The sequence below is a fragment of the Moschus berezovskii genome, chromosome 22 (genome assembly GCF_049115385.1).
Source record: "Moschus berezovskii isolate FMDL1 chromosome 22, NW_MosBer_1.0, whole genome shotgun sequence".
Classification (NCBI taxonomy): Eukaryota; Metazoa; Chordata; class Mammalia; order Artiodactyla; family Moschidae; genus Moschus; species Moschus berezovskii.
Genome location: NC_142481.1, coordinates 18,417,224 through 18,444,303, shown reverse-complemented (window position 1 = coordinate 18,444,303; position 27,080 = coordinate 18,417,224). Strand labels below are relative to the sequence as shown.

Genomic DNA, 27,080 nt, shown 5'->3' with positions numbered 1-27,080 from the left:
CACATCTCTTGGTGACTGAACCTTGGGTCACAACTGAGCCTTTCCTGCCCACTGGCTTAGCCTGAGGCCTGTTTTCGGCCTTGGGCGCTTATGCCCAGTGACCAGGTTTGGAGACCAGCCTCCATCCAGCCCCAACTTCTAGTACAAGGCGCCTTCCCCACCACGCAGGTAGGGACACCCGGAACCAGTGCGCAGCCGCATGGCCCTGGGAGGGGCTGGGGTCTCGGGGTCAAGTCAGGCGAGATGCTGCGCTGCGGGCGCAAATGCCAGAGACGCGCAGTGGTCTCCAGTGCCCTGGGATGGGCGGGCGCAGTGCTTCTGCCTAAGGCCAAACTTATCCGGCCCAGCGCTTGAAACCGTGGCAGCGCAGAAAAGTAAGATGGGGGAGGATGTGGGAAACGTCTGTCAACTGCTCGTATTTCTCTGGCCTGGACTGGGGGAGCCGCCTCTAACTCAGCCCGCTGGAATACGGGACCTTTCCAGCGGCCCGACGGTCGGGGCGCACGACGGAGGCCGGGCCCTCCCCGCGGCGCCACACACAGTCGACCGCTCCTCCACTCGAGGGCCAGCTCCAAGCCGCACGGCCCGGCGGCCCAGCCCAGCCCCCGCGCCCCTCCGAGCTCCGGGCGAAGCGCGGACAACGCGGCTCCGCCGCCGCCACTCCCCCCACATTCCAGAGGCCGCAGCGCCGTCTCCTTCCTCGCATTCCTGCCCCCACAAAGGAGTCCCTCCGCCCCCCGCACGGCCGCGGGGAGGAGGGGAGGCGGCCCGGCGCCTCCGAGCGCACATTCCTCCGCCGCGCGCGCCACCGAGCGAAGCGCCGCGGCCCCCGGACCGCGCGTGGCCGGTGGAGCGACCCCGGGCCCGGCGCCGGCCCCGCCCCGCCCCGCGCCCAGGGGTCCCGGGGCGGGCTCCGGGCTTCGGGCGGACGATGCGGCGGCGCGGCCGGAGCGGCGGCGGGAAGCGGAGGCGGAGGTGACGCGCCGGGGCCGGCGGGCCGGGCCATGCAGCGCTCCCGGGCGGCCGCGGACGAGGCGGCTCTGCTCCTGGCTGGGCTGGCCCTGCGGGAGCTGGAGCCGGGCGGCGACTCTCCGGGCCGAGGTCGGCGGGGGCCGCGGCCCGGGCCGGCAGACGAGACGGCCCAGGCGTTGGGCCGCAGGGGGCAGGGCGGCGGCCCCGAGGCCGGGGTGGACGGACTGAGCCGCGGGGAGCGAGGCCCGCGGCGCGCGGCGGCCCCAGAGCTCAGCGCGCAGCCGGCGGGCAGCCCACGGGCCAGCCTGGCGGGCTCCGACGGCGGCGGCGGCGGCAGCGGCAGCGCCCGCTCCAGCGGCATCAGTCTCGGCTACGACCAGCGCCACGGCAGCCCGCGCTCGGGCCGCTCGGACCCGCGCGCGGGCGCCGGGCCGCCGTCGGTGGGCAGCGCCCGCTCCAGCGTGTCCAGCCTCGGCTCCCGCGGCTCGGCTGGCGCCTACCCGGACCTGCTCCTGCCCGGCGCCTGCCCCGCGCCGGCTCGCTCCCCGGAGCCCGCCGGGCCGGCCCCTTTCGCTCTGCCTTCGCTCCAGCTGCCCCCGGGCCGGGAGGGTGGCCCGAGCGCGGCGGAGCGGCGGCTGGAGGCGCTGACCCGAGAGCTGGAGCGGGCGCTGGAGGCGCGCACGGCGCGGGACTACTTCGGTGAGCGAGCTCGGCCGCGCCTCCCGCGCGCCTGGGCCTCGGGGGTCGAGGACGGCCTCCGGGTAGGCGGCCGGCTCGGTCGAGGAGAGCGCGGGGTGGGCCGGGATGCGAAAAGCGCGTCTCCCTACCGTGGGGCCAGGAGCCGGCGACGTTTGTTCCCGCAGACTGTGTGTGTGTGTGTGTGTGTGCGTGTGTGTGTGTGTGCGCAGACTGTGTGTGTGTGTGTGTGCAGACTGTGTGTGTGTGTGTGTGCAGACTGTGTGTGTGTGTGTGTGTGTGTGTGTGTGTACCACCAGGTCTGGGGCTTGTGTAGGGCAGTGGCTTAGCATGTGTGTGTGTGTGAACCACCACGTCTGGGGCTTGTGCAGGACAGTGGCGTAGCCTCTGGGTCTCCGAGCCCGGAGTTCTGGCATCATCAGGGCATGCGTTGCTCCTGAGAGAAAAAGTCACGTTAATAGGCAGAATAAGCTATTTTCGAATAATTTCTTCTTAACCCTTGGTACTTGGCTTCAGCTCATCGTACTCATTGCTTTGTGATCAGCCGAAGCTGTTTAGGGCCCCGCGGTCCCGGTGTCTTCCTTCCCTCAGCAGTACGGGCTCTGAACAGGGCAGCAGGCACAGGGCAGGGAGGGAGGCGGCCGGCCAGATACCACCGGAGCCCACCTGATCTGAGGCTTTGATAATGCTAGCGGCTGGAGGTAGAGGCCAAGAGACGGGAAGCCCACCCTGAGTGGGAGAGAACTGAGCTGGTCACACTGGGCTGGGCTCTGTATATGGAATGTTTCCCAAGGGAACCCTACTTCACAGCATTTGCAAAGATCATCAATCTCTGACAGCCTCCCTTGCCCAGTCTGACCTTGGCTCTTTGATCCTATCCTTTGGACAACTCTTGGGACTCTTAGGCTTGAGGTTCTGAGTGGAGGCTTCGGGAGGGGCTTCCCTCCCTCCTTTACTGATAAGCAGGCACCTGGCTTTGGAGGGGGTGGTGGTTATCATGTCTGGGAATGAGGCCCCCCCTTGGGTTTGTCTTTCATGCATTCATTCCAGCTGGCAGCCCCGGACTGCCCTGAACTGGATCTTGAGAGAGAAGGAGGTTGTAGAGGACTAGTCAGTTGGGGCATTCCAGCCAGAAAGAAGAATGTGGGCAGAAGGAAGCAAGTAAGGAAGTGAATGGTTCAATTAAGCTCCCAGGGTTGCAGCCCAAGAGGGGTCAGGTGTTCAAGGGGATGTGTAGACCACAGGGTTGTTCTGCCTTTGGGAGGGGACCTGTTCATCTTTGAGCATCATGGTGAGAATCTGTGGTCGGGTAGGTCCTGTGGCTGCTGTCAGACGGCCTGGGAGCAGGGTAGTGACTTAGGTGTCTGTGATACCAGGTAGGTGCTAGGAGCAGAAGCTGAGTGCCTTCTGAAGAGAACAAGTTTCCAGCACTCTCTACCGGAGGAACTACCCCTTCTCCTGTCCCCACTCACTGCAGGGCCTGGGCAGGGGTGTGTTCTCTGGGCCTCTGAAGGTACTACTGAGCTTTTTAATTTATTAATTATATCTTTTTATTTTTAATTGGAGGATAATTGCTTTACAGTGTTGGCTTGGTTTTTGCCCTACCACAGTGTGAGTCAGCCATAGGTATACACATGCCCCCTTCCTCCTGAACCTCCTTCCCACCCTCACACCTTCGCATCCCTCTAGGTTGTCACAGAGCACCAGGTGGAGCTCCCTGTGTTTTACAGCAGCTTCCGATTATCTATTTGTTCTACATGTAGTAATGTATATGTTTCAGTGCTACTCTCTCAATTTGTTCTACCCTCTCCTTCCCTGGCTGGGTCCATAGATCTGTGCTCTGTGTCTGCGTCTCTATTCCTGCCCTTCTAATAGGTTCATCAGCACCATTTTCCTAGATTCCATATATATGCGTTAATATATGATACTTGTTTTTCTCTTTTGACTTACTTCACTCTGTGTAACAGCCTCTAGGTCCATCTACCGCATTGGAACTGGCTCAAATTCATTCCTTTTTATGACTGAGTAGTATTCCATTGTGTATATGTACCACAGTTCTCTCTCCCGTCATCTGTCGATGGACATCTAGGTAGCTTCCGTGTCCTGGCTGTTGGAAACAGTGCTGCAGTGAGCATTACTCCTGAATTTGTGTGTGAAACTGAGGTGGCCAGACCTGGGCAGGTAGTGGGGGAGGTGAAGGGGCTAATGGGTCATCCTTTCTGAGGGGAACTGCTGTCACATGGGAGTGGGAGGTGACTGATGATATAGATCTTTGGGGTTTTTTTTGCACCACATGGCATGGGGGAATCTTAATTCCCTGACCAAAGATTGAACCCACACCCTTTGCATTGGAAGCACCGAGTCTTAACTACTAGACTGCTGGGAAAGTCCTGCTCTTTAGTTTTTTTTTTTTTAAGAGAAGTCAGATCTAGGTTACATTTTCCTGATTTTTAAAAATATGAGCAGCTATTTACTTGAACTGCTAGTATCTTGCTGCCTTTATTCCACCTTTTAGAGCTATAAATGCGGCAGTTTCATACACGTCAACTTGTATGAAAATAATGTAACATTTTCCAACAGGAATTCTGCAGGTAGCATAAGCTCAAGTGACCTATTGATAAACCTCACCCTCAGTGTGTTTCTTCCTCTGTCCATCCCTTTTTCTTGGCCCTAGAACCTACTTACCTCTTGTCTCTTCTCTGTATTTCGTGAACATCTCTTCTGACCAGGTTCTACTGTCATGAGCCAGCCAGCAGCTTTAGGATTTGCCTGAGGGTAAATCCTGGGTTTACTCCACACCCTGTATCTGCCTCAGCTCAGCTGTCTTCAGTTCAGACTGCAGCCTGCGTCTCACCAGTACCTCTGATTCCTCTAATCTCTGTCTGCTCTGCAGAACGCTGGCTCCAAGTCAGTGCTGCAGCCCCCTTTTCAGTTGCTGTACCAGGCAACAGAGTCATGGGCTTCAACCTCTTCAGAGTACTACCTATCACCCTAAGCCTTGGTCAGCTCCCTCTTTTAGTCCCTGAACAGCCTGCCTCTGTCCTCAGTGTATTTTTATTAAAGTGGTGCAAGCTCATATTAATAAAAAAATCAAAACAGAACCAAAAAGCAAATGATAATAAGGTTATAACTTCCCCTCTTGCCCATCCTTCTGTTCTGCTTCCCAGGGGCAGCTGATGTCTGTCCCTTTCACTGTATATTTTGGTAACTTAGACAAAAACAAGGTCAGGTTTTCAGAGTTGATGGACAAGAATGAGGGTGTGAGGGTGGGTTATTTTCACTTTAGAAAGATAAGTCTTGCTGTAGTTTTGGAGATGGGTTATTGGGGGCCAGGATGGGATGCTGTAAGGAGCCTGTTGAAACAGCAGGTGGAGTGAGAATTGATGATGCTGAATCAGACCAGTGGGAACAAAACACAGAAACTGGATTCAGAGTTGGAGGCGAGAAAGACAGGGTAGGTCTGGATACTTCCCTAAACCTGGCTACACAAAAGTGCCGTTTCCTGAGCAGGAACCTGGGGCTCTGTTCTGGGCCTGTGGTGGTCTGGGAGGTGGAACGGTAGCTCGGGAAAGGAATCTGGGCTGGGCAGAGTGCCAGGAGCCTCGGCAGGAGTGAGCAGTTGGGAGCAGATGGGACTTCCCCGGGGAGATGGGGTAAAGCCACGTGTGGAGACCTGCAGACATGGTGTGTTTGGCTTCCAAATTCTCAAAACATGAAAGTTGATGATTTATTTCTACATGGAAAGTTTTCATATATAAATCCAGATTTCTAGCTTTTCTGGAAAAATCAGACTCTCTAGCAGGGCTGGCCCTGCCTTCCCACCTGGTAGCTGTCAGTGGAGCCAGTGGTTATGACCTCCCCCGGCCATGGCTCTCTCCTCCATTTACCTGGGGCCTTATCAGCCACTTTTACATTCCTGCCTGGTTTGAGAGCATCTGCACTGACTGGCCCTTTCCTGGGGAGACTTAGGCATAGGAGGTCCAGGATTGAGCAAGGGAATACCCAGTAGAGCTGGGAAGAGAGAAGAACCAGAAAGCTAGATAGGTGTAGGTCATATCCTGGGGGCCTGAGAGGAGGGGATGGCCCCTGCCAGCAAGACCAGAAGAGGAAGTCCATCGAGCTCACAGTTAGGAGATGACGGGGTGTGGACTGAGCTTCCTTTCTTGACTGAAGGGAGAGGGAGAATGGGGTGGCTGATGGAGGTTTTTTCATCAGAAAAAGGGGTGGGAGAGGCTCAACCATGCTAAATGTTAAGCAGAGAGATGTGATGGAAAGCAGGGGGTAAGGGGTGAGGGCAGTGTATTCTGAAACTGCCAGAGGACTTAGGGTCCAGGGGGCCCATCTTAGGCCCTTTGTGGCTTGGGAGACCTTGGGTGAGTCTGAGAGAGAAGCTCTGGGTTGGCCACCTTCAGTCCAGGTCTCCAGGCGGGCTGGCCAGAGAGTCCCTTAAACTCATGCTAGCCTTTGCCCTGGCATTGCTGGTCACCTCTCTCTTTACCACCCCTCCCTTGCCTGCTTAGCACCCCACACTGGGGTGGTCCCCAAGTCCACCTAGTTTTCCCTGAAGAGCAGCTTCCCTCCGTTTTTTCCTTTAAACCTTTGCTTAGATATCACCTTGTCACTGGGGCCTTATCTGACACCTTCTTTAAACTTTAAAAATCACACACTCAGACATAATCCTGTTTGTTTTGGCCACACTGTGAGACATGTGGGATTGTAGTTCATCGACTGAGGATCAAACCTGTGCTCCCTGCATAAGAAGTGCAGTCAACCACTGGACAGTCAGGGAAGTCCCTAGATATATTCTTTTTTTTTAATGTGGACCATTTTCAAAGCCTTTATTAAACAATGTTGCTTCTGTTTTACTTGTTGGTTATATTTTATTTTTTTGGCACAAGGCATGTGGGATCTTAGCTCCCCCACCAGGAATCAAATCTACACCCCCCTGCAGTGGAAGGCGAAGTCCCAACCACTGGACCACCAGGGAGGTGCCCCCAGACATACTCTTGATCAGCCTTCTTTTCCTCCATAGCACATTTTCCCACCTGAGATGTGACTTACCTGTTGTTGTCTGTCTCCCTCCACTGGAATACAGACTCCTTGCAGGTGGGAATTTGGTGCCTTGCAGAGTCTCTGGCACCTAAACTGTGCGGGGCATCAGTATCCATGTGTGGACTGAACAAGAGATTAAACTGACATTATTGTTCAGTGAGGGAGGTGTGGCTGGGAGGGTCAGGGCTCTGCCCTCTTTGTGTCTGTGTGGTCTTCATTCTTCTTGGTTCATAGATAGCAGAAAGGAATTTTCCCCCAGTCCGATCGCAGGTCAAGATGAAGGGGCATAGAACAACTTTCTAGTCGTAAATGTGTCCTTGTAATTTTGATGGCACAGACAGTGTCACCTAGCTCTGACTTGCCAGATGCGCTGCTAAACTCTATGAATCCTCAGACAACAGCAGCAAACCCTAAGTAGTCATAACGTGTGTGTGTGTGTGTGTGTGTGTGTGTGTGTGTAGTCATGCCTGACTCTTTGCGACCCCATGGACTGTAGGTTGCTAGGTTCCTCTGTCCATGGAATTTTCCAGGCAAGAATGCTGGAGTGGGTAGCCATTTCCTTCTCCAGGGGATCTTCCAGACCCAGGGATTGATTGGGTCTCCTGCACTGCAGGCAGATTCTTTACCATCTGAGCCACCAGGGAAGCCCTAATGGTACCCTTACTATCCCCATGTTAGCCATTAGTAATGGAACCACGGAGGACTCTGGAATTTCCCTTGCCCAAGATCACATGACTGGGCAGCACTGGGACTGGGAGTCGCATGCAAAGCTGTCCAAGTCCACAGTCATGGTGCTAACCCCTGCTCTCTCCTGCCTCTTCTTCCATAGGCATTTGCATCAAGTGTGGGCTTGGCATCTATGGAGCAAGGCAGGCGTGCCAGGCGATGGGGAGCCTATATCATACTGATTGCTTCACCTGCAACTCCTGTGGTAGGTAACATTCTCCGTTTACATCCCTCTTGCACTGTCAACCCCCTTGTGCCTAAGCTCCAGGCAGATGGATCACCCAGCTCTGGCCCAGGCTTGAGTGTAGAGGAGGCTGAGTCATGATGCGTTTCCTTCTGGCTTGGTCTGTTTGAGGGAGATCCTGGGAGATCTGCTGGACCCTGGGGGTGGGGATATGTGGGGCCAGGGAAGAGCCTTTTGCTGGTCATAGGGAAAAGCTGCCCCTCTAACCCTTGTTTTTGTCTTCTTTTTTTTTTTAAACGATTTATTTTTGGCTGCTTCAGTTCTCAGTTGTAGCATGTGGGCTCTTCGTTGAGGTGCATGTGGTGCCTGCGCTTCTCTTTGGTCGCAGCTTGCGGGCTCCAGAGCAGCAGGCTCAGTAGTTGCAGCACGTGGGCTTAGTTGCCCCGAGGCATGTGGGATCTTAGTTCCCAGACCAGGGCTCGAACTCGAGTCCTCTGCATTGGAAGGCAGATTCTTAACCACTGGACCACCAGCAACGTCCTCTGATTTTTTTGTTTTTTTGGATGTGGACAGTTTTTAAAGTTTTTATTGAATTTGTTACAATATTGCTTCTGTTTTATGTTTTGGGTGTTTTGGCCACAATGCATGTGAGATCTTAGCTCCCCAACCAGGGATTGAACCCACATCTCCTGTGATGGAAGAGGAAGTCTTAACCACTGGACCACCAGGGAAGTCCCTGGGCCTTGACTTTGCAACCTCTGCCTTGAGCAGGGTGCTGATGTCTCCTGGCTGCCTGGGTGGGGCTTGTGGAGCCAGTGATGTGCCTTCTGCCTGCCTTTATACAGGGCTAGTATTTTTTTCCCTGCACTTTATTTTTTGTCGTGATTTTACACATGGTATAAGATATAAACATCGTTTAACTTAAAGTTATAAAAAGTAACTAGAATCCAACCAGCCTAATAAATCTACATTCTTGATGTTCTTATTGTTCTTTCATACTTTGCCCCTGAGCAGACATCTTGTATTTATTTACACAAAACATTTTAGTATTTTATATTATAAAAGTGTAATATGTATCTTGTAGTAAGTCAAATAGTCCTGAGAAGCAATTTTTGCAAGAGCAAAAATGCACTTACCTTTCTCCCCATGGTATCTTTCACTTGGTATTTTTTAGCAACTTCTTCTAGTAGACACCTCCATGTTCTAACAGTACACTCTGCTGTTTCTTGATGTATCAGTTTGAGAAATCATTTACTTGAGTTTTTTAACCATGTTTTACTTGAGTTTGCTGTGGTAAATGAGGAATAGATTCTTTTTTTATTATTTATTTATTTTTGGCTGTGCTGGGCCTTTGTCGCTGCATGGGCTTATCTCTAGGTGAGGCAAGCAGGGGCTACTCTAGTTGCAGTGTGCACACTTCTCATTGCGATGACTTCTCTTGTTGTGGAGCCTGAGCTCTAGGGCGTGTGGGCTTCAGTAGTAGCAACTCCCAGGCTCTAGAGCACAGGCTTAGCTGCTCTGTGGCATGTGGGATCTTTCTGGATCAGAGATCGAACCTGTGTCTCCTGCATTGGCAGGTGGATTCTTTACCACTGAGCCACCAGGGAAACCCTCAGAATAGGGGGTGTTCTTACACTGACTGCTCTCCCTTCTCTCCTTCCATCTTCTCAGCATAGTCATCATAAGTTGTGACTAAATCAATAAACCAGGTTTATATTACTATATTATGTGACTTTATAAATGTTATTTATTGCAGAGCTAAGAATTACACTGATTCTATCTCCTTTGTTCTGTGGTCATTTACTTTTCCTGGAGTTTTTTCTTCTTTAAACTTTTTTTTCCTCCTTGCATTGTCTTGACTTTTATCTTCAGTTCTTTTCCCCCCTAGATGTTCCATTGTAGCAGGCATTCTTTTGAGTTCCCCTCTTGGGAGTCCCTGGCCTCTCTGTAGTCTGAGCCAGCGGTCCTCTGAACCCCTGTGGAGTGTTGATTCTGTACCTTCACGTTCCCGTGTATACTCTTTGGATTGAATCCATAAGTCTCCATAAAGCTTTCAGCTGCAGGTAACAGGAAAACTGCTGAGGAGGCTTGAACTCTTAGGAATATTTCTTAACTCAGTGAACTGGGAGCCCAGCGATAGGACTGGCTTTAGGCTGGGAAGGATCTAGTGGCTTAGGCCCTAAGAAAAGCTTGGCTGGGTTCCCTCGTGTTTGGCTTTATCCTTAGGGCAACTTCTCTTATGAAATGTCTGAGGCAGCTTGAGACTTCCATTGCCACACCACTGGTCTGAAGAAAAAGTGGGCATTTCTTCTGGTAATGTTTTTGGGGTGGAGACACTTCTTTTCCAGAAAACATCTAGCAACAATCTTGCGTGTCATTGGCCAGATCATCTCACAACATGGATTCCTGAACCAGTCCCTGTAGCTGGGGGGAATGCTGTGATTTGATTGACTTTACTTGCCTGAGTATCGGAACCAATATAAGGGAAGAAGAATTAGCTTTATAGTAATCAGGCCCACCCTTGGATAAGAGGGGTGAATTCAAGTTTCCCTTAAACACAGCAAGCTGTCTGAGGTAAGGCTGAATACTGAACACAACTTGGATAAGTAGGGAAGACTTGAAGCTCTGAAACCACCCAAAGTGTCCAGCGTTTTGCTTTAGTTATCTAAAACAGGGCACGTGGGAGGTACATTTTCCGAATTCTGGTGTGTCTAAAATGCCTTTATTCTACCCTCACAATTTATAGATGACCGAGAATAGACTTCCAAATTGGAAATAATTTTCACTAAGCATTTTGTTTAGCGTGTTTTTTTTTTTTTCCTTTTGGCTGCACCACAAGACATGTGGGATCTTAATTCCTCCACCAGGGGTGGAGTCCACGGCCCCCTGCGGTGGAAGTGTGGGGTCTTCACCACTGGACCACCATGGAAGTCCCTCACTAAGCATTTTGAAGTTGTAGATTTATCTTCCAGAAGCCATGGCTCCTGCTAAATTTTGATGCCATTCTGAGTCTTATTTTTGTGTGTGTGATCTGTTTTTTCCTTTTGAGAGTCTCAGGAAGCTGGCTGTCATTGCTCTGCCTCTAATAGCCTCTGGAAAGGGCTGTGAACTGCGCAGGTCCAAGGAGTGCCATTTACGCAGATGCAACAGGAATGGTGCTCTTGAAACTGTGCAGTGCAGCAGCTGAGCTTAGGATACCTTATTTATGTTTGGTGTGGGCTTTGTGCCATTGTTTGTGCTGGGCACACACAGAGACCCATTCGACTGGAGACGTGCCCTTCGGTTCTGGGAATTTTTTCTTGTACTATTTATTTTATTTACTCCTTTCTTTTCCCCCTCTTGAATTAAATTCAGCAGTGTATGAATCAAGATAATATATTATGACCAAGTTGAGCTTATCTGAAGAATACTTAAATATTCTTATACAGTATACAGTAGAAAACTCATTAATGTAATTTACCTCATTAACAAAGAAGAAAAACTTTGTAATCGTCTCAATAGGAGTAGAACAAGAGGTCAGTAAAATCTGACATTCACATTTTTTAAAATACTTTTTGTTTATTTATTTTTGGCTGTGCTGGGTTTCACTGCTGCGTGGTTGCTCTCATTGCTGCAAGTGGGGGCTACTCTCTAGTTGCAGCGTGGGCTTCTTATTGCGGATGCTTCCCTTACTGTGGAGCACAAGCTCTGGGGCACATGGGCTTCAGTAGCTGTGGCTCCTGGGCTCTAGAGCACAGGCTTAATAGTTGTGGCACATGGGCTTCAGTAGCTGTGGCTCCTGGGCTCTAGAGCACAGGCTTAATAGTTGTGGCACATGGGCTTAATTACTTCTTGGCATGTGGGATCTTCCTGATCAGGGGTAGAACCCATGTCTCCTGAAGTGGCAGGTGCATTCTTTACCACTGAGCCACCTGGGAAGCCCTGACATTCAGTTTTTTTAAAAAGTTTGTATATTTGTTTTATTTTAACTGTATCAGGTTTCAGTTGCAGCAGGCAGGATCTTTCGTTGTGGTGCATGGACTATCTAGTTGTGGTTCGAGGGCTTAGTTGCTCTGTGGCATGTGAGATCAGGGATTGAACCCATGTACCCTACGTTGCAAGGCAGATTCTTAACCACTGGATCACCAGGGAAATTCCTGACATTCAGATTTTAGCAAATTAGAAATAAAAAGGAACTTTCTCAACCTGGTGAAAGTTGGTTACTAAAAATCTATGCAAACATCATACTCAGTGGTGAAATATAAGAAAAATGGACCTTTAAAAGAGGAAAGGACAAAGCCTGCGATCATATCTTCAAGTCCTAATCATTGCACTGCTGCTGCTAAGTCACTTCAGTCGTGTCCGACTCTGTGTGACCCCATAGACAGAAGCCCACCAGGCTCCCCCTTCCCTGGGATTCTCCAGGCAAGAACACTGGAGTGGGTTGCCATTTCCTTCTCCAATGCATGAAAGTGAAAAGTGAAAGGGAAGTCGCTCAGTCGTGTCCGACCCTTAGCGACCCCATGGACTGCAGCCTACCAGGCTCCTCCATCAATGGGATTTTCTAGGCAGGAGTACTGGAGTGGCTTGCCGTTGCCTTCTCCTATCATTGCACTAAGATAAGAAAAATAAATATACCGTATTCATGTAAATATTTATGAATATATCCATATTCATGTGCTGTTGAACATGGGTATATTCAATGCCAGTTTTTCCAAGTTGATCTATAATGCATTGTAATTCCACTTAAGCAGGTTTTCATGAATATGCCAGGCTAATTGTATAATTTAAATGCAAAAGCAAAAGACTAAGAATAGTCAAGATGATCTTGACAAAGAATAAGTTGGGCAAGCTTCTATTACCAGGTGTCAATATATACTGTATAGTTGTATTAATAATTTCATGTGGTATTGGGGCAAGGATAGACAAATAGACCACTGGAACCATAGTGGAGAGTTTAGAAACAGACCCATGTCTGTGTGAAAACTTAACTAATGGTAGAGATGGCATTGCAGATGGTTCTGGGAAAAGCGGTTATCCATATAAAATAATGAAATTAAATCCAAGTGGATCAAATACCAAAATGTGTAAAAAAACATGATAATTTTAGACATAAATATAGAAAATTACCTCTATCATTCTTTTGCTTAAGAAAGTTTTTTTTTTTTTCCCACTCACAAAAATCACCAAACTTAAGAAGAAGGGATTGACAAGTTTGGCTACATTAGAGTTAAAAAACTGGATTTGTTAAAAAGAAACGGACTGTGAAGCATGTGGGAAAACAAATCATATACTGCCACAATCATAACTTCCAAGGATCATTTTCCAGAGTATTTAACATATCTCACATATCAGTTAGGAAAAAAGTACAGATAATTTAAAGTGGTCTTTTATAGCTTGATGGGTGTAGGTATGAGTTTTATATGTCCAGGATTCATCTTGACTCCTGAATCTGAAAACTGTCAATATGAGAACAATCTTAGCTATTTTATTTTCAAAAATTTCCTTCTTTCGCATTGTTTCTATCATTTACTTATAAAATTCAAATTAGAAATATTAGTCTTTGTCACTCTGTTCTGCTTTTCTCTTAGCCACCCCTTCATGTTATCCATGTCTCTTCTCCCCTTGCTGCAATGTTTCATTTCTTCAGGTCTGTCTTCCAGAACTGGGAGTCTGGATCAGTGAACTTTCTTGTCAGCTGTGTGTAGCTTTAGTATGTGCGGGTGGTTACCACAGGAGACAAACCAATTTATAATCCCACTGGCAGTGTATGAGAATTCCACTTTTTCCTGATTCCTGCAAACACATGGCATTGTCCTTTTAGCCATTCTGGTAGAGGTAGAGTGATCTCTTTCTCTTTTTAGTTAATTTTTTACTTGGCGGAAGATTGTTTTTCAAAGTTGTGTTGGTTTCTGCCGTACTGGAGTGATGGGTTAATGTGATTTTACTTTGAATTTCTCTGATGAATACTGATGACTCATACACTTTTTTGTGTACTTGTTGGTCATTTGAATGCCTTTGTGTATAAAGTACCTGTTGAGTCTTTTACCCATTTTATAAAAAATTAATTAATTTTTGGCCGTGCTGGGTTTTCATTGCTGCATGGGCTTTCTCTAGTTGTGGCGAGTGCAGGCTACTTCTCATTGGAGTGGCTTCTCTTGTTGTGGAGCACAGGCTCTAGGACACTTGGGTTCAGTAGTTGCAGCTCCCGGGCTCTAGAGCACAGGCTCAGTAGCTGTGGTGCCCAGGCTCACTTGCTCCATGGTGTGTTGCATTTTCCCGGACCAGGCGTCAAACCCATGTCTCCTGTGTTGGCAAGTGGATTCCTTACCAAGGAAGCCCCTTTGTGCCCATCTTTAAATTGGGTTGTTTGACTTTTTCTTAATGATTTCTAGGAGTTCTTTATGCATCTTGGATAAAAGTTCTTCTGTTGGTTACACGTGTTGCAAAATCTTTTCCTCACCTATTCTTGCTTCATTACTTTCTTCTTTTTTGGCTGCACCTCTTGGCTTTTGGGATCTTAGTTCCCCAGCCAGGGATTGAACTTGAGCCCTAGGTAGTGAAAGTGCAATTTTAACCACTGGACCACCAGGGTTTTCTGGTTTGTGATTGTGGAAGTCTGTCTGTGGGAATTCATTGAGGTGTGTGTTGAAGGTGCATTCTCCTAGGGAATTTTTTTTTTCCCACTGACCAATAGGACAAATTTTATGAGGGAATAATTCTCCAGCAAAGTTGATACAGTTCTAGATTATAAGCTCTTTTCCAGAAAACTTAAGGAATGTTTGAAAATGTATGAGCAGGGGCGAATATATATTTTCTGAAAATTCTTATTACTTATGGATTTGTATTCATGTAATGTATTGCAGTACCATCATTATTCTTTTGATGCACAAATTGTCTCAAATTTGGCCAGAGAAGTCCCTTCCCACTGGCTCCTATGCCCTTTTAACATGTACCCACTTTGTTCTTTGAACACTTCTTTACTCTGGCACAGGATATACTCGCTTTATCTTTGCTTTCATTTTTAATTGAGTACAGTTTACATATTGCTTAGCAAACAGATCTTAAGTATATAGTTCAAAGGTTTTGCATAAGTATGTATGTTTATACAACTTAACACCCCTAACAAATATACAGGAAAAAAACTGCAAGAAACTTCTGTCTTGCCTTTTCTCCAGTTGATCTCCATGATTCCCCCATCACATCCTTTCAGCCAGTGTTCTAATTTCTACCACCATACATTAGTTTTGTCTGTTCTATAACTTTATTTAAATGCAATGAATAGGTACTGTTTTCTTTCTTTTTTAAAAGTGCTTCCTGCCCTTTTTTTTGCTCAGCATTTTTGCTTTAAATTCATGTTGTTACATGGATCAGTAGTTCCCTCCTTTGTATTACTGAGTAAGATTCTGTTGTATGCATATATACCACACTTTGTTTTCCCATTTAACTGTTGGTAGATACTAGGTTGTGCTATGAACATTCTAGTACAGGTCATTTGTGGACAAATGTTTTCATTTCTCTTGGGTAAATTCCAGGGAATGGAATTTCTGGGTCGTAGGCTAAGTGTATGTTTAATTTCATAAGAGACTGCCAAACTATTTTCCAAAGGGGCTGTATCATTTTAAACTCCTACTTGAAATGTAAGAGAGTTGGGTCATTCTACATATTAGCCAACAGCTGGTATTTTAGTCTGTTTAATTTTAGCCATTCTAATGGGTGTGAAGTGGTAGCTCACTGTGGTTTTAATATATATTTCCCTGAGAACTGATGAGGTTTAAGCATCTTTTTTTCCTTTGTTTCTTGGCCATTTTTTTCTTCTTTTGTGAAGTCTATTCAAGTTTTTTGCCTTTTTTTTTTTTTTAATAATTTTTAATTTTGTTTTTACTCCCTTTTTATTTTGTTTTTAAAATTTTTTTGGCCTTGCCATGTACCATGTAAGATCTTCGTTCCCCACCCAGGGATTGAATCTGCAACCCCTTCACTAGAAGCTCGGAGTCTCAACCACTGGACTGCCAGGGAAGTTGCTGTTTTGCTCAGTTTTTAAATTGGGAGTTGTCTTTTATTGTTTAGTCCTAGGAATATATCTGATAAAATTTCTTTTTAGATGTTTTGTGAATATTTTCTTCAGGGTTTTTTTGTTTGTTTGCTTTATGGTTATTATTTTTGTGACTTAAATTTTTCTGTCTCCCTTTAAGTCATGAAGATAGTCTCCTTTGTTTTTTTCTAGAAGTTTTAGGTCTCTCATTTTTATGTTTAGGTTGATGACTATTTCATCTTCTGTATGGTATGAGGTAAGGAATTGAGTCTTATTTTTTTTTTTCCATATGACTGTCTGGTTGTTTCAGCACCATGTGCTGAAGGACTTTTGCTTTCCCACTTGCATGTTTCTTGAAATATTTATGGGTCTATTTTTGGACTCCATTCTGTTCCACTGATCTTTTTGTCTTTCCTTACCAGAATATTACACTGTCTTGACTTCTGTAAATCTTCAAATAGATAATGTTAGTCTTCTTGTTTTGTTGATCTTTTCCAAGATTATTTTGGCTATTTTAGGTTCTCTGTATTTCTATATAAATTAAAACATTGGAACATCAATTTCCACAAAAGAACGAGTGCTGGGAACTTGATTGGGTGGCACTGAATGTGCAGATCAATTGGGGCAGAATCAGTATGAGAACATTTGAAGCATGAAGATGGTTGTCAGGAACTGTGCAGGGTCTGAGCTTTTCCCCCATGTGCAAGCTGACAAGTTAGCCTGCCAGTGTCTCATGGGTGCTGTCTGAAGACATGACCCTCCTGGGGCAGATACTCACAGTATTGCAAGCAGCGTGAACTTCACGTTTGCATTTGTTCTGTGTGCCCTCCTTAGTCCCACAGTGGTGATGTGGACACCAGGTGTGCGCTGCATGTGCGTTGTGTCTGTATGTCATGGCTGAGGAACCCTGAGCTTAGGGAACCCCAGGATTTTATAATGGGCTGCCAGTAAAGCTGTCAGATTCTTCTCCCAGAGAAGCCCATTATGTTTATGAGATTGAACAGCAAACAGACTTGCCCTCTGCTCCAGAGGGAGATGCTGTCTCTCTTCTAAGCAGTTTGCTCCACAGATATCCTTGGAAAGATAATCCAGAATGAAAGCTACCAGCCCTGTGTTTGAAAGGTGTGTTAAGAATGGAAGCGGTCCAATGGAGAACTGTCTTCCAACAGTGGTATATCTATTTATTAGCTCTTTTACAGTTTTTTCCAGCAAGCTTTGGTTTTACTGAGTCAAATCAGACACATCTTTCATTAAACTTACTCCTTAGTATTTTATGTTTTTTCTTCAGATGCTAGTATAAATGTATTTTTAAAATTGCAAGTTTATTTTCCAATCACTTGCTGCTAGATTATAAAAATATTTTTGGTTTCATATACTGACCACCTTTACTACAACTTTGCTAAACACACTGATTAGTTTTAGTAGGTTTTTTTTTATATTTCTTAATGATTTTCTATATAACAAAATTGTCATCTGTGTTTAAAGACCTTTTTTTAAGCAATAATTTTCAGTTCACTAGATGAAACAGACTTGCAACATCATCAGCAGGAATGCAAAATAAGCCATCTATAGCAAATGATAAGGATAATGGGCAAAAAGAAAAAAGCATACATTGGAAAAGAAGCTTCTCTTGAAATAAAAAATCAAACTATGATTATAGAGGAATTTACCAAGAACTGCTGTATTCCCCCATCCCATTTGCTGGAAGTCAACAAGAGCATCTAGCACTTTGTGTCCCTGTCAGAAAAGTCAGATCAGAGCATCCTAATGCAAAAACAAACAAAGAAAATCCCTAAGCCCTCCCCCACACCATAGAACTATAACTCCAGAGTTCAAATTCAAAAAGAAGAGTGCACAGTCTAGCACTTCTAGTATACTGTTGAATCCTAAGGGTAAAAGTGAAAAAAATGTTTTAACTGTTACGTCTGATGTTAGCTATGGGGCTTTCGTAGATGTACTTCATCAGGTGGAGGAAGTTCCCTCTCGTTCCTGGTTAGGGGTTGTCATTTCCTGACTAATGGGAATGCCTCTCATAGCTGCTGGCAGGTCTGCTGGGTCTGTGGTTTGGATTTGAAAGTGTGCCTTTTTCTTTTAAAGTTTTTTTTTTTTTAATTTATTTAAACTAAAAAAATACCACATCACTCATTTTCTCATCCCCAAACCCCTGCATCTTAGAACAGCCAAACTTTTCTCTGTGTGTTCTTGTGTGTGTGTGTGTGTGCGTGTTTTAAAGATTCCCTATATAAGAGGGGTCGTAGTGTATTTGTGTGTCGTTGTCTGACTTAATTTCACTTAGTATATAATACCTTCCAGGTGCATCCATGTTGTTGCAGATGACAAGATTTCATGTTCATTCTTTGTCATGGATGAATAATAATATTCTATTGTGTGTGTGTCTGACAATTTCTTTATCTGTTGCATCCATCAGTGGATGCTTAGATTGTGTTCATATCTTATTGTAAATAATGCTGTAGTGAACATAGAGATGCACATATCTTTTTGAATTAGTTTTCATTTTCTTTAGATAAATTCCCAGAAGGGGAATTGCTGGATCATATGTTGACTTCCCTGGTGGCTCAGACGGTAAAGCCTCTGCCTACAATGCGGGAGACCCAGGTTCAATCCCTGGGTCGGGAAGATCTCCTGGAGAAGGGAATGGCAACCCACTCCAGTATTCTTGCCCGCCCCCGCCCCAAAAGGGGCTCAAAGAAATATTTGACTTCCCTGGTGGCTCAGACGGTAAAGCGTCTACCTACAATGTGGGAGACCCGGTTCAATCCCTTGGTTGGGAAGATCTCCTGGAGAAGGGAATGGCAACCCAGTCCAGTATTCTTGGACTTCCCTGGTGGCTCAGACAGTAAAGTGTCTGCCTACAATGTGGGAGAACTGGTTTCAGTCCCTAGGTAGGGAAGATCCCCTGGAGAAGGAAATGACAACCCACTCCAGTATTCTTGCCTGGAAAATCCCATGGATGGAGGAGCCTGGTAGGCTGCAGTCCATGGGGTCGCAAAGAGTCGGACACGACTGAGCGACTTCACTATGTTAGTTCTATTTTTAATTTTTTGAGGAACCTCCATATTGTTTTCCACAGTGGTTGTATCAATTTATATTACATTGCCACCAACAGTATATAAGAGTTCCCTTTTTTCTACATATTAACCAACACTTGTTATTTCTTGTCTTATTGATAATAGCCATTCTAAATGGAGGTGAGGTCCTTTGTTGTAAATTGATTGACTATATATGTGTGTTTATTTCTGGGCTTGCCATTCTGATTCATTGATCACTGTGTCTGTTTTTATGCCAGCAGCATACTTATTTAATTAGTATAGCTTTGTAATACAGTTTGAAATCAGGGAGCATGATACCTCTAGCTCTGTTCTTTTTTCTCCGGGTTGCTTTGGCTATTTGGGATCTTTTGTGCTTCCATATAAGTTTTAGGATTATTTGTTCTATTTCTGTGAAAAATGCCATTGGAATTTTGATAGGGATTGCATTAAATCGATAGATTGCTTTGGGTAGTGTGAACATTTTAATGATACTGATCTTGCAATCCATGAGCATAGAATATCTTTGCATTTGTTTGCGTCTCCTTCAGTTTCCTTTATTAATATAGTTTTCAATTAATTGGTCTTTTACCTCCTTGGTTAAGTTTATTCCTAGATATTTTGTTCTTTTTGATATAATTATAAGTGGACTGTTTTCTTATTTTCTCTTCCTGATAGTTCATTATTATTTAAAGCAACACAAACCATACATTGTTATGTATAGATTTTGTATTCTGCAACTTTACCGAATTTATTTATTCCAACAGTTTTTGATGGAGTCTTTAGGATTTTCTGTATATTTCATCTGCAAATAGTGATAGTTTTACTTCGTCCTTTCCAATTTGGATGCCTTTTATTTCCTTTTCTTATTTAATTGCCCAGGCTAGGACTTCCAATAATACTGTGTGGTACAAGTGGACATCCTTGTCTTGTTCCTGATCCCAGAGAAAAAACTTTTTATCTTTTCACCATTGTATATGACATTAGCATGGGCTTCTTATATATGTCCTTTATTATGTTGAGGTATGTTCCCTCTGTACCCATTTTATTGAGAGTTCTTGTTATGAAAGGATATTAAATTTCATCAGATGCTTTTTCTGTATCTATTGAGAAGATCACAGGATTTTTATCCTTTATTTTGTTAATATGACTGATTTGTGAATGTTGAACTGTCCTGGCATCCTTGCAATAAAGGATACCTTTTTTTTTTGATATACTGGGCTCCTTTACCTAGTGAGAGTTGTACTTCTAATGTTTTTAGATTAAGAAATTCATTCTGTAAAGTCTGCTTTGAATTCAACTGAACTTAAAGCAAATGTTTTTAAAATTATCAGAACTTCAATTTACATTTGATAAACAGGTCTTAATATATTTGTTATGACAACTCCTTATAACAGTTTTGTCAAGAACATAGTCTTAATTTTTAAAAACTATTAATTAGTGTAATGATAATAACATTAGAGGGAAATTTAAAAATTTGTCTGCAGTCCATTTCTCATCTGTTGGAGGAGGGTGCTGAGAAATGGCAGCAGAGGCATCATCCCTGGTTCCAGTGGTCCAGGGACCTCCTTCTCTACCCCAATCCTTGCAGGGAGACGACTTCGTGGGAAGGCATTCTACAACGTGGGTGAGAAAGTGTACTGCCAGGAGGACTTCCTGGTGAGTCAAAGCTGTGCCCTGGCTGGTGCCATGGGTGGGAGCAGGGGCGGGGACCCTCCTGAGTCTCATGGAGACCCGAGGCCCGAAAGCAGATGCTGGCTGGGCAGTGAGTGCTCCTTTGTTACATAACATCCTGGATCCTGTGTCCCCCTCCCAGTACTCCGGGTTCCAGCAAACGGCTGACAAGTGTAGCGTGTGTGGACACCTCATCATGGAGATGGTGAGAACCTCCCCCAGGCTCCTGGAGCCCTCTGACATGCGCGGAGTCTGAGGACCCCACCCTTTCACCTGTTGGAGACCTACCTGCCAGGGGCTCAGAGCCAGCGTGTCTTCTGGGGGCTGTGCTGAGCCTTCCACCTGCACTGACCCTTCAGTGCCTCCTGCCCCCAGATCCTGCAGGCCCTTGGAAAGTCCTACCACCCAGGCTGCTTCCGATGCTCGGTATGCAACGAGTGCCTGGACGGGGTGCCCTTCACTGTGGACGTGGAGAACAACATCTACTGTGTCAGAGATTATCACACGTGAGTAGCCGGCGCTGTGGAGCAATGTGACTCCCGTGGTTCCTCTGCCTCCCCTGGGAACATTTTTCCAACCTGCCTGTCTTTGTTCTCCATTCTTGGCCTGTTCACTTCCTGCCTCCACTGTGTGCTCAGTGGTTGAGGTGAGGCACGGATCTCTGCCTGGAGCCATCTGTCCTGGTCCTCTCCTCCCCTTGCCTTTGCCTACAGCCCCTTCCTCCTAGGGGTGGGAACTCTCAGATGCCCCACCTCGTGTCTCGCTGCTATAGGCCAGGAGTTTTCTGCCTGGAATGGGAACTTGGGGTCTCTGCAGAGTCCTTTTCCTGCCTGTCTGGTACCCATGTGACTAGGCAATCCATTCTTCTTTGCTGTGGCTCCACGCTCTACTCTCAGACCTCTGGTCCTGTGCTGCTGCCTTGCATAGGGGTGGTGCTGGGCATTGCTTCCTGGTACTCAGTGTGGAGCCAGGCTTTGCAGGGTCTCAGCTAGGAGAGGCCCAAACCTGGACATTAGGGGGCAAAGACTCAGGAAGCATGAGGGAGAGGCCAGGGCAGAAGCCATCTGGAGGAGGTGATGGGGTGGGGTGAATTGGGGACCCACAGAAAAGGCCAGTGCTGAGAAAGCATGGCAGAGGATGTTCGTACCTCACTCTGTCCACACAGGGAGAGGGGGCATGTTGTTTGGCCCACATCATGGGCTACTATCGGTGGACCTGTCCTCGTGCCCTTGACTTCCAGTCATTCAGCCGGTCACTTCTGGTTTCCTTTATTCCTGCAGGGTTTTTGCACCAAAATGTGCCTCCTGTGCCCGTCCTATCCTCCCTGCACAGGTAGGAACCACTCACCTGGAGATGATCAGGTGCCTGGCCCTGCTGGTCCTGCCTGGGTGGGCCCCAGGTCTTTGGCCCTGGTGGGAGGGATGAGCAGGTGCTCCTGCCCCATCGTCCTCTGGGCAGAAGGATGTGTATAGGAGGGGGACCACCCAGGGTGCAAGTGTTCCCACATGAATTAGAGGGACGTGGTGGTCCCTGCTTCTCAGCTGCCCACCCTGCCCCCTCAACTCCATTGCCCATTCATGTCAGGACTGTCCCCCAAATCCGTGAGCTCGCAGCTGAGATGGTGGGGGGAGCAGATGAAGAGAAGGGTGCAGTCTGTGCAGGAAACAACCTTCGGGGGTGCAGCTCTCGGCACTGGGTTTTCCTCACATGCTGGCTCTGTCCCAGCTTCCTGTGTCTGGGGAAGCAGGACTGGCAGTGGTCTTTCCTGACTCCAAAGAACTGATGCCCATGTGGTGGCTCTCATCAGCAAGTGTGCATGCTGTCAGCTGCAGGTGTGGGAAGAGGCCTACGGCACACGCACATCCATCTGTGTGCACCCACCGATGCCTGTTCTAGCCCCATGGAAGCACCCGTGTCAGTGCTTACACGGGTGTGAATGCACAGCCCCCGTGACAGGAGCACGTGTAGGTGTGTGCCCACCACACAGTTCGCTTCACACCCGGTTTCTTCTTCCAGGGCTGTGAGACAACCATCCGTGTGGTGTCCATGGACAGAGATTACCACGTGGAGTGCTACCACTGCGAGGTGAGCCCGGGCCCCGCAGAGGGCTGGTGGCTGGGGCAGCCACCCTCCTACATAGAGCTCATCCTCCCTAGGGGTTCTGCAGGCCTACCTCTTTTGCATATTTCTTTGGCTGCACTGGGTCTTAGTTGCAGCAATGTCGAGTTCCCTGAACAAGGATCAGGCTCCCTGCATTGGGAGCACAGAGTCTTAGCCACTGGACCACCAGGGAAGTCCCCCACTTCCTCTTTTCTGGTTCTACCCCATGATGCCTATCCTCCCCTTAGGGAGCTCGCTCCCTCCGCACCGCCTCCCCACCACCCCCTGCCCAGGATATAATGTCTCAGCCCATTTCTCAGTCAATCAAACTATTTCCTCAGGATGTACAGTGTCGGGGTGTTGTGGATGTAGAGAATAATGACAGTCTGTACCCTCCAGAGAGACAAGTACTCAGGCAGTATTTAACAGGGTCATCAGTGCTATCAAGGGGAGTTTTCAGAGCACCTAGGATGCCTTGGAAAATCAAGGAAGACCTTCTGGGGGAGGTGACACTCAAGCTAAGATTTGAAAGACGAATCAGAGCTAGCCAAGGAGGCAGGGAGAAGGGCATTTCCAGGGAATGGAAGCAGAATTGCTAAGGTGTGAAGGTGTGTTATTTTGTGTCACTGGAGAAGTTGGCAGGATGATGAAAGGCCACTTGAGCTGAGGAGCCTGCAGTTATCCTGAGGACAGTAGAGAAGGATTGAAAAGGGATGACGTGATGTCACTGGGATTTTAGAAAGGGCACTCACCTTGCCATGCAGAGGATGAATGGAGAAGGAGGGGGAAGCGGCTGGGGTTCCTTGAGGAAGCTGGTGGAATGAAGGTTGTGACCCTGGGTTCTGGGAAGTAGACGGAGTGTTGGTTAGATAATACAAGGGACTGGATTTGGTCAGTGACTGGATGTGGGAATTTGGGGGTTGGAAGGTGAGAGTGAGGACCCCAGAAGAATGAGTGAAGGTGAGAAGAGGAAGGCATAAGATGTTCTCGCTTTTGGTGGCTAGAGACATCTGAACAGAGATATCCAGGAAGCAGGCGGATGTGCTGGAGTATGAAGACTCTGGTACAGGGGTAGGAGTTTGGGAGTTATTGGCATATATAGCTCTTCCCTCTCTGATACTCTGTCCTGCGGTTTCTAGTTGCATTTACCTCCCCAAATTCCCAATTAAAGGAGGCCAATAGGCTCTTTGAGTACTCTGGAAAATCTTTCCAAGTAGTACAGTAACTTGGGGCAATTGTGGGGCTTACTTTATTAGTTTCCCTTCCATCACTGGCCTGCCTTGCTTGGTATTCTGAGTCTGAGAATCAATGTTTCATATTTTTTTGCTCAGCCTTTTTCATTGTTAAAGGCAGAATGGGAATTCCGATCCTTGCTACCATCAGGGCCGGAAGCAAGAGTCCCATCATGGTCAGGTACATGGCTACTGAAGCCAAGGGAATAAATGGTCTTCCAGGGAGAACTGTAGAGGAAGGAGTTGGGGCTCAGGATAGCCCAGGGAGCTCCGAGCATTCCAGGGATGCATACAGCCACACAGGAGGCCTAGAATGAGTGACCTGATCTGACCAGAGAGGTAGGAGAAAAACCAAGTGTTAGATTTCAGAGTCCTAGGGAAGAGCAGGTGTGTCAGTGAGAAATCTTCTGTAGGAATCTAGGGTCTGTTTGGAACCAGGTTGTGTTGGTGGGGCCAAGTGACCCAAAGGGAATAGGAATCCTGTTGGGAGGCTCAAAGAAAGTGGACTGGGAGCAGGCATGGCCTGTGGAGGGCACCCGGTCCTCTAGCAACAGTAGGAGGGCATCCTGCTCTGCTGTCTGGGGACTTGCTGGGTCCCCTTGGGATTGCTAAGGACAGTCCTTGGGGGATGCCTGATACTGAGAGTCCAGGAGCAGGTTAAGCTGTGGGCAGATCACAGCCAGTGCCTCAGGGCTGGGAGATGTGGTGCCGCTGTCCCTCTGGGGAGACCCCTGGATGGGAACTGGGGTCTCCAAGCCCCCTTCTTGTCCCCTCTCTCTGGTGTGTGGTGGTTAGTAGCAGGCCCATTCAGGGGGCTGTGGCCAGACAGGACACGGAGGACATCTGGGATCTGAGCTGTTTGGGACATGAGGCTCTGTGGCAGTAGTCCAGCTTTGTAATCTGTGGGGGGCGCGGCAGGTATTAGTCTCAGGGCCTTTGGGTAACAAGTGTCAAACCTGCCAGGCTGGAGTTCAGCCCTGAGTGCAGTGGCTGTGACCAAAGGGGCCTTCTTGGGGTAGGGGACAACAGGAAGGAAAAAGTTGTTCAACTGGTGCCTCACTCTAGCTCACAGCACACTATCTTCCATGTCAGAACTTCACATTTCCTGTTTGTTATTTATTTAAACACGGATCACGTAGCTTGTTAAACAGAGAAAATTAGCCCGTAATATATCCTGCAGTGGTAAAATGGTAAGATAAGGGACATAAAACAAAAACTTGTTTACCTGATGTTTTCAGTTCTGTTCCATTATCTCTTAAGGCCACTCAGGTCAGCCATTTGACCTTCCCTGTTTCCCAAGGTCACCAATGACCCCCATGTGGGCATCTGGGAAACGATTCTCAGTTGTCACTGCCCTAAGCTTGCAGTAACTGTCCTAGACTCTCCTCCTCTCCTAGTCGCCCTCTTCACTGTGCCCTTAGGACAGGCTGTTTTTGGTTTGCCTCTTCTATTTTCCCCTGAAATCTGGGCTCTGGTCCTCTTCTTTCCTCTCGTAAAGTTGGAGCTTCCACAGCTCAGCTGTTTTCTTCCCTTTCCTAGTTATCTGCACTCCCTGTGAGAAACTCCTGTGGCTTTGTCACAATTTTATGCTGATGCCCCCATTTACTGTCTGTCCAGCCCTGACTCCCAAACTCTAGGCTAGTGTCCAACTACCTCCCTCCTGACTGGCTCCTTTGGATGTGTAGGAGGTTCTTCAAGTCGGGGTGTCCCAACACTGGGCTCCTGACCCCCTGTCTCCCAAAAGAGTAAAGGCCGAAGTCCTCTGGAGGGTGGGCGGGTCTTACAGATCGCTGATGCACTTCTCCCTTGCTTACCCTGGAGCCGGGGTTGTGTTCTTCCCTAGGACTGCGGGCTGCAGCTCAGCGGGGAGGATGGACGCCGCTGCTACCCCTTGGAGGGCCACCTGCTGTGTCGCCGATGCCACCTGCGGCGCCTCCGGCCTGGGCCACTTCCCTCACCTGCTGTGCATGTCACGGAGCTCTGAGCCGGGGTTGAGAGCCCGACCCTGGGGTTGTGTTTGTGCTTGCACGAGCCTGCGGTTTTGTGTGCGTGCCCGTGGGTGCGTGGTTTTGCGTGGAAGCGCGCGTGTTTTTCTGCGCAGGCGCATGTTTTCTGCGTGTGCGCGTGTTTTTCGGCGTAGGCGCGTTTTTGCGTGCGCGCTCGCTACGCGCAACCCAGGTCAGTGCCAGAGCTTTGTGTCAGGGTGGGCGCGGCGGCGGGCTCCCACCCCACCCCTATCCCCACCAGCCACCGAGCTGCTGTCCGAGGGGCCGGCCCCGCGGCGAAGCTATTAATATTTATTCACCGTCTGTGCCTCCTCAAGCCGCTTTTCTACTTCCGGGCGTTGCCTGCCTCCCGCCCTTCCCCCCACCAGCGGCTTTCCCCTTCGGGACCCCTGTGCCGGTAGCCTCGTGGCGGGGGAGGCTCCCAGGCCGGCTCTGGGTCGCGTCGCTGAAGATGGCCGTTACCATGCGCAGGGGTGCGGGATACACGGCTGCCGTCCTCCGACTGGCCTTGGGGCAGGAGCCAGTTTCCCTGAAGCGGAGGGGTCTTGGGCTCCCGTTCTAGAGCGCCCCGGGGCTGGGTCTGGTTTGGCAGGCGGGGTTTGGGGAAGGGCAGGCCTATTTGTCTCTCAAGCGCCTTGCCTGCTGGTTGGGTGGGAAGGGTTCCTTGTTTGGGTGGGGTCGCTGGAGGGGGTGAGGAATGACCCCCCTCAGGGAATGGGGCCTGCGAAGGACCCCTGCCTTTGGCCTTTGGTCACTGCGGGTTTTGGTCACCCGGATTCCGATGGGTGTTTTCAGCTGTCATCTCGCCCTGGGCTCCTTCCCAAACCCTCCCATCCTCAGCCTCGCGGAAAGAACACCTTCTTACGCAGAATTCCAGTCACAGGTCTCGGTCAAGAGAGACCGCGAGGGGGCGCCCTGCCCACTTGTTGCAGGAAAGCACTGTGTATTAGGCTCCACGACAAAAAGCATATGAGTTGACTTAAATTAAGTTTTTCCTTTGAGAATATTTTCATTTTCTTTAAAAGAATACAGTTTTCTTTTAAAACCTTGGTCCACGGTTGTTATTTCTTAGGAGAATCACAAACTCAAAAATGTCTTAATTTGTGTATCATACAGGTAGTGTTCAAGTGGTAAAAAAACATTGTAGTTTGACTATGTTTTTGTATAAATTCCTCTGAAATCTCAGGCTTTTGACTAGCGTGGGGTTTTGTTTGTGTCAGTGTCTTGAGAGCGGTGACCTAATGAAATGTGGTATGTGGAAATGTAGATTTTTCTTTTTTTTCCCTTCTGAAAGACACATCAGCATTGGGAAGGTTGTATTTCTCATTCATTCCTAATGTTGGATTTGCACTGGTGGGTGGCCCAGGCAGGCCCCTG

At 47.9% G+C, this 27,080-nt stretch overlaps 1 protein-coding gene across 1 annotated transcript; it reads left to right on the top strand.

The window, feature by feature from the left end:
• Window positions 1–865: 865 nt before the first annotated feature.
• On the top strand, window positions 866–25,829 carry WTIP (WT1 interacting protein). The gene is made up of 8 exons (XM_055412283.2): window positions 866–1,671; window positions 7,550–7,651; window positions 20,283–20,350; window positions 20,508–20,570; window positions 20,741–20,871; window positions 21,646–21,697; window positions 22,382–22,450; window positions 25,541–25,829. Exons 1-8 carry the CDS (start codon window positions 1,005–1,007, stop codon window positions 25,679–25,681), a joined length of 1,293 nt encoding a protein of 430 aa, XP_055268258.1. The 5' UTR covers window positions 866–1,004; the 3' UTR covers window positions 25,682–25,829.
• The last annotated feature ends 1,251 nt before the right edge of the window (window positions 25,830–27,080 follow it).